The sequence below is a fragment of the Epinephelus moara genome, chromosome 13 (assembly GCF_006386435.1).
Source record: "Epinephelus moara isolate mb chromosome 13, YSFRI_EMoa_1.0, whole genome shotgun sequence".
Taxonomy (NCBI): domain Eukaryota; kingdom Metazoa; phylum Chordata; class Actinopteri; order Perciformes; family Serranidae; genus Epinephelus; species Epinephelus moara.
In genome coordinates this window covers 7,499,767-7,506,032 of record NC_065518.1, presented here as the reverse complement: position 1 = coordinate 7,506,032, position 6,266 = coordinate 7,499,767, and the positions used below count along the sequence as shown (strand labels likewise).

Sequence of the window (6,266 nt, the reverse complement as noted above, 5' to 3'; positions counted from 1 at the left end):
TAGAGCACCTTTGGGATGTGGTGGAACGGGAGATTCTCATCATGGATGTGCAGCCGACAAATCTGCAGCAACTGTGTGATGTCATCATGTCAATATGGACCAAAATCTCTGAGGAATGTTTCCAGCACCTTGTTGAATCTATGACACCAAGAATTAAAAACAGGGTCCAACACGGTACTAGCAAGGTGTACCTTATAAAGTGGCTGGTGAGTGTATGTAAGAACTATCTGCACAGTGTCAAAAGTAGAGGTACGTTATCATATTTTAAGTTTTTAACATATTTTCTATATAAAATCTTAATTTATTAAGTTACTAGTAACTTTAGCTCGGAAATAGATACCGTGCTGCAAAAGTACAATATTAAAGTATAAAGTAGCATTGAAATGCTAAATAAAGTACCTCAAATTTATACGTGTCAGTACTACTTGAGTAAACGTGCTAAGTTACATTCCATCACAGCTTAGATATTAGATGAATCCTGTAAAATGAAACCAGTGTTGCAAATACTGGATGTGATTGGATTCAGCTGGACAGACTTACATTTACATAAACCAATGCATATAATAAAACTTTTCCAAACAAAGCACACACACACACACACACACACACACACACACACACACACACACACACACACCAGTACATACACATTACTTTGGCTCACTCTTCTGCTGGGTGTGCACCTCTCTTCATTCACTCTGCATGAGTGAGTAGCAGACATCTTAATCTCCATTACGGCGGCAGACACATCAGCCTCTCCTGTGGATTTGTTTGGTGGGCAGCATCACGTTTGGAGAAAGCTGCAGAAACAAGTAAATGTCAGAGGGAGATTTTACTTACATTTCTCTGGTTAATGTGGCACAATGTCCACTTTTGATTTAAAGGAGGTTGTTGGGTTACAAAGATGGAGGTAGAGGGAAGGATTTTTCCTAACTTCTGCTATTCTGCACTGTACAGGGTAAAAAACAAACATGTATATATATACACTGCTAAATCTGCCTGCTGCAGATCTAAATTTGCTTTCTCTTTGTGAATGGCTGCAGCAACTGTGTGTTGTCTCTCCTGGCTGCAGATGTTTTGGAGTATTTTTGAATCTTGATTGTATTGTGCCTCATTAAGTTTTCGTTGTGGATGCGTCTTTTTTCTGGGTGTAGACAGCTTAAGTGCCGTGAAGGTTGTTTTCAGGATGGAAACTTGATTGCAGGAATTTCATTTTGTGATTTTATAATGACATTTCTGTTTAATTCTGACATATGTAGTGTTTTCTTTCCTCTGTTGTTTGTCTGCAACTCGTTATTGCTATGACTCACTAGAGTTGTTATAGTCTTGTATTTTTCATTTTTTTGTTTTTAATTTTTGTTTTCACTTCAGATTAGTTTTAGTTTCCAGTGCAAGTTTTTTCGTTTTCATTTAGTTTTCGTTTTAATGTGTAGTTTTTATGAGTTTCAGTGTTAGTTTTTTAAATAATGATATGGCGGGTGTCTGTCAGGGGCAAGATTTAACAAGTTCAGAATAGGTATTACAGTTTAAACACAACACTTTGTGAAGGCAATTCACTCTCAGTCATGTTTGCATACCAGATTCAATAAGCGTATTCACCAATGCCTCCTCGTGCTTGTTGTGTTGACAACTTGAAACCAAATTAAAGGAGCAGTGTGTGAGATTTAGTGGCATCTAGTGGTGAGGATTGTGGATTGCAACATGCTGAAACTTCTCCCTGTTAGGATTCCTTCAGTGTTCATTGTTCAGGAGGTTTTTACCGGGAGCTGAATTGTCCACAGAGGTCTCTTCCTCTTCAAATCACCAAGGTGATTAAACCAGTGAAAACACTGGATAAAGTAGTTTCACGTTACAATTTAGTGTTTCTCTGACACTGTTTGGCATGTCTGAGTTGGGCTGTTAGCCCTGCTATTGTGTGCTCACCGTTTTTCTCTGATAACTTACGACCCAGACTCAGGTGGTTTTTAACAGGAGATGAATTATCCGCAGAGGTCTCTTCATCTCCAAAACAAATGGACCTGGGGTCTCATTTATAAAACAGGGCGTAGGATCCATACTAAAAATATGTCACAGTCCTGGCTGGATTTCTGTCTCTTTCTGTGTCTGTGCTGTGGGTGTGGCAACTCCCTCACTCTCCTGTGTTCCTGATTACATTCATTCAACTCACCTGGTCTCTGCTGCTCACCTGAGAACCATCCAGTAATCAACCCTGCAGTATAAAACACCGTCTCTCCTCTCCAGTCCTTGCCAGATCCACAAAAAAATATATATATCTGACAGTTTCTACAATCAGGCTTCCACCTCACTATCTGCGTCCAAAATGTTCGTAAGCATGGGTCAAAGTTTCTCTCAACAAGATCACAACTTTTCCGTGGGAAGTGGCGTACGCCTCTTTCAGGCCTCATTTTGTGCGTAGGCAATGTTTTATTAGACCCCAGGTGATTAAAACCAGTAAAAACACTGTTTCATGATTTAAAAAAAAAAGGTTTGTAAAGAAAAAACTGTTTTTCTGACACTTTTTGTAGAGGGGCTGCAAATTACGGTGTCCGACATGAGATCATGAATGGTCCTATCTAGAGCCAGTGTTTGGTTTGTCCGCTCTGGGCTACTTCATAATAAGTATGATGAAAACATACTTATTATATTATGCTCCATTTCTACACTTGAACATTTTTTAACAACTTAAATGTTTTTTTTAACACCTAGTTTTAGTTTTAAGTTAGTTTTAGTCGAGTATAATAACCTTGTGACTCACTTGAAAGAACGTTTTTTAATCTCAGTGAGGCTTTCCTGGTTAAACGCTAATTTTTCATCTTATTCTTTCAGGTCAAATCTAACCCAGGATATCTTGAAAGGAGTCAGGGGCTGCAAGGAGAATTCAGGAAATGGTATGTGCTACAATTCACATACACACACATGCACGTACTTTTAATTTTGAGAAACTTTAATACTTTATTTTACCTCACATTCATTCCCCTTGATTAGTTTGCCTGACTCTCTCTCTCTCTCACACACACACACGCACACACACACACACACACACACACACACACACACACACACACACACACACACAGATTATGAGGTGAAAAAGTCTAACATTTCTTTTCTCTGCCTGAAAACTCAAGCATTTAGCAGCTATTAAGGGATTTCATTAGGTGCATGCTCCTTACCCATCCCCTGAGGTCCCGGCGTACACATTTTAATCAGTTCCTCTCTTGCTGGAGGTCAGGCGGTCAGGCTGGCTGCATTGCAGGGCTCGCTACATTTAAAGAGGCTTATGAAATGTGATGGAAAGTGATGCTGAAAGGTTGAGCCGCACAGGTTGCTCACCTGCACTTTGAAAACGTGACCTCGGTGACCGAACATCTCGTTCTATATTCATGTCTCCGTCCTGCTGTGGTTTTGTTATGCCGCCTCTCTCAGATTCTCCACCCCCTTATCTCACTCTGGTTTTATCCCTGCCTCTTGTCCTCTCTTTCAGTGGTCCATCGGAGGAGGTCTGTGATGTCGGGTGACGATGTGCTGCTCCAGTGCGAACTGCGCTCCAACCTGGCAACTCCACGCTGGACGCTAAACGGCAAAGAGCTCCAGGGATATGGCCTCAATTCAGGCTACCGCATCGGCACAGATGGCCTCCTCATAATCGGAGCTCGTGCCCAGCAGAGCGGGTCCTATCGCTGCTTTGCTGTGGAGAACTCCGTCTCAGTCCTGGTTTATCTGTACACAGTCAGGGTGCACACGGACTCCTACTTCCCCGTGGAGCCCACGGACTCGACTGATCCCACTACAGTTTCCAGCCCGACTGTTTTCTCCACCACCAGCAGCCCCACTGAGCAGCCTCTGCCCTCACCTCCCGCCCCGCTGCCTCCAGGAGCTGAGTTCCAGACCTACAGACACATGGAGGCCGTGTACATCTCCCTGGTGGCGGTTCTCGGGGGGCTTTGCTTGGTGTTGACTGTGGTGCTGCTTTATGTGAGCTTCTGCACAAGGCGGGCCTCTCACGACCGTAAGTTCTCCCAGCAGGGGCTGCAGGTCCTGGGGGCGTCTGAGAGAAAAAGGAGCTCCCTTCTTGAGCTTAAAACCATCTCCAGCCACTGCAACGGCCGCCAGGGTCGCCGCTCCATCTCGGTGCCGACCTTTGGGGACATGGGTGATGGCTTCCTCCAGATAGTTCCAGGTGAAGGCCAGTTCTCTCCGTGCAGAACACCTCCCCCAGCCCCTCCTCTTCCTATGCCACCGCCGCTGCCCAACATGGACTACGCCAACGGGCTGTCGGCGACTCTACCCAGTGTGCTGAGGAAGATGAACGGGAACAGCTACGTGCTGCTGAGGCAGGCCGACCACGACGGCATGTCGCCGCTCTACCACTCCTTTACAGAGGAGCTCAACAGGATCCTGGAGCAGAGGAAACACACACAGCTGGACCTGCAGCCTGACGAGAGCTCCATCTAGGACGCCCCTCTCAGTCTTTGTCGCAGTTATTTATTTTTTGACCCCGACGGTTAGTTGTGGGGAGAACTGACTGTTGTATCAAACGCTGCTGTTATTTACCCAGTGTCAGAGTACCTGCAGGTCGTGTCCTCACCTGATCTGAAATGTGAAGCCTCTTGTGTCTCCCATGACTAAATGGCCCATGATTTCACTTCACTAACAGACTACACTAAGCAGAGATTGCTCTTTGAAAAGGTGGAGCTGTGAAAATGTGACCATGGACTGCACTGTAGACTCTCTGGAGGCCTGTGATTAAAGATGGTGGTCAAATGACACAAAGGTGCAAAGTGGGACACAAATATAAGTCAGGCCAGGAGGTGATCACGTATTAATGACTGTGGAAGTGTTCAGGAAGTTTTTAGAGCTGCGTAATGATTGCAGTCTATAGAGCAAAATGTGATGCTCCACCCAAAATCTGTCTATTGGGCATTTGACTACACTTCAACCTGAAAGCATTTCCCTGCATGTTGCAAATTTGACATGAGGATGTTCCTTCACTGGTCTAAGAGAAAGCAGGTAGATGAAGGACTGGACTCACCGTGCAAAGTAGCTGTTTCGGCTGTGAGGCCCCCTCTGACTTTGGGCAGATGTTGGCAATTAAGGTTCTTTTATGGGCAAAAAAAATGCATCCTTTTGGGATGAATTGGCTGACATCCCACCTCCAGGTGTGTCCCGTCAGTGGCTAATGAGGAGACATCCCCTTTCGACCCCACTCCCATGTGTGACTTCAGAGCTGACCCTCCAGTCTCCACCCACAAACACACAAATCTACCAAACTCAAGGACTACTAGAAGACTTATCATAACTTTTTTTTAATGAACATATCTTTATTAGTATTTTAGGAGTCGTCACAAAACCATACAGTGACACGAGTTGCTCCCCCACCTCCAGGATTTTTGAGCTCCTCATCCAAGGTTGAAAATTTAGGATGACAACAGTGACAATAAAAACACACAGCAGTAAATAATAAGAATGATAAGTTAAGAACATCAGTGTCAAGGAGAAGGGAAAAATAGAGAAAGGAGAGTGTGTATGAGTCATTGCCATGCATAAAAAGCAGTTGGGAGATTTTCAAATGTCTGTTAGAATGGAGGATTCAATGACTACATTGTATTAATCATCTCACCCTGGTTGTCATTCTGGGGAAAGGGAGGTCAGGCTCTTAACATAATTGATCAGGAGTTGCCAGTTACTATAAAATTTGGCTGTCGAACCCTTTATGGAATATGTTATCCATTCCAACTCCACAAAAGACATTGTATAATGCAGCCATGAAACAGGTGACGGGGGCAGCAGTTTCCTCTAAATTTCCTGACAGGTTATTAAAGAGGTTAATGAGGTTACATTTGCTTGCTTTATGGATATATTTTTGTCAATCTTAGGTACACCAAGTATTGCAATATGTGGGGATGGTTATATTACTTGTTCTAATACCTGTATTTATATCTGTGCACAACGTGTGTTATCCCTTTTATCATGATATAAGATAATAATAACTAGTCCACACCCATTGGTAGCTTTGTCACCTTCTACCTATGCCAGTCCTCAATGCCTATGTGCAATTTCACATAGATTGATCACGTCAGTGAGTAGAAAAACGTGGGACAGACAGAATGACTGACTGACAGAATGACACACTGACAGTTTCCGTGATTATGTACAGCATACCATACCATGACTTAGTCATACCAAAAATTAGAAAAAGAAACAAACATTGGTCCACAGGGGGAGCCACAGCGATCGGTCGCATTTTAGCCATTTTGAAGCATTTT

General features: G+C 43.6%; 1 protein-coding gene across 1 annotated transcript in view; it reads left to right on the top strand.

The window, feature by feature from the left end:
• The window catches only part of sema4gb (sema domain, immunoglobulin domain (Ig), transmembrane domain (TM) and short cytoplasmic domain, (semaphorin) 4Gb), a 57,268-nt gene extending 51,008 nt beyond the window's left edge, over positions 1–6,260 (top strand). Inside the window, exons 14-15 of the mRNA XM_050059813.1 lie at positions 2,827–2,888; positions 3,485–6,260. Coding sequence (XP_049915770.1) covers positions 2,827–2,888; positions 3,485–4,455 — 1,033 coding nt within the window. The 3' untranslated portion in view covers positions 4,456–6,260. The remainder of the gene's footprint in view (positions 1–2,826; positions 2,889–3,484) is intronic.
• The last annotated feature ends 6 nt before the right edge of the window (positions 6,261–6,266 follow it).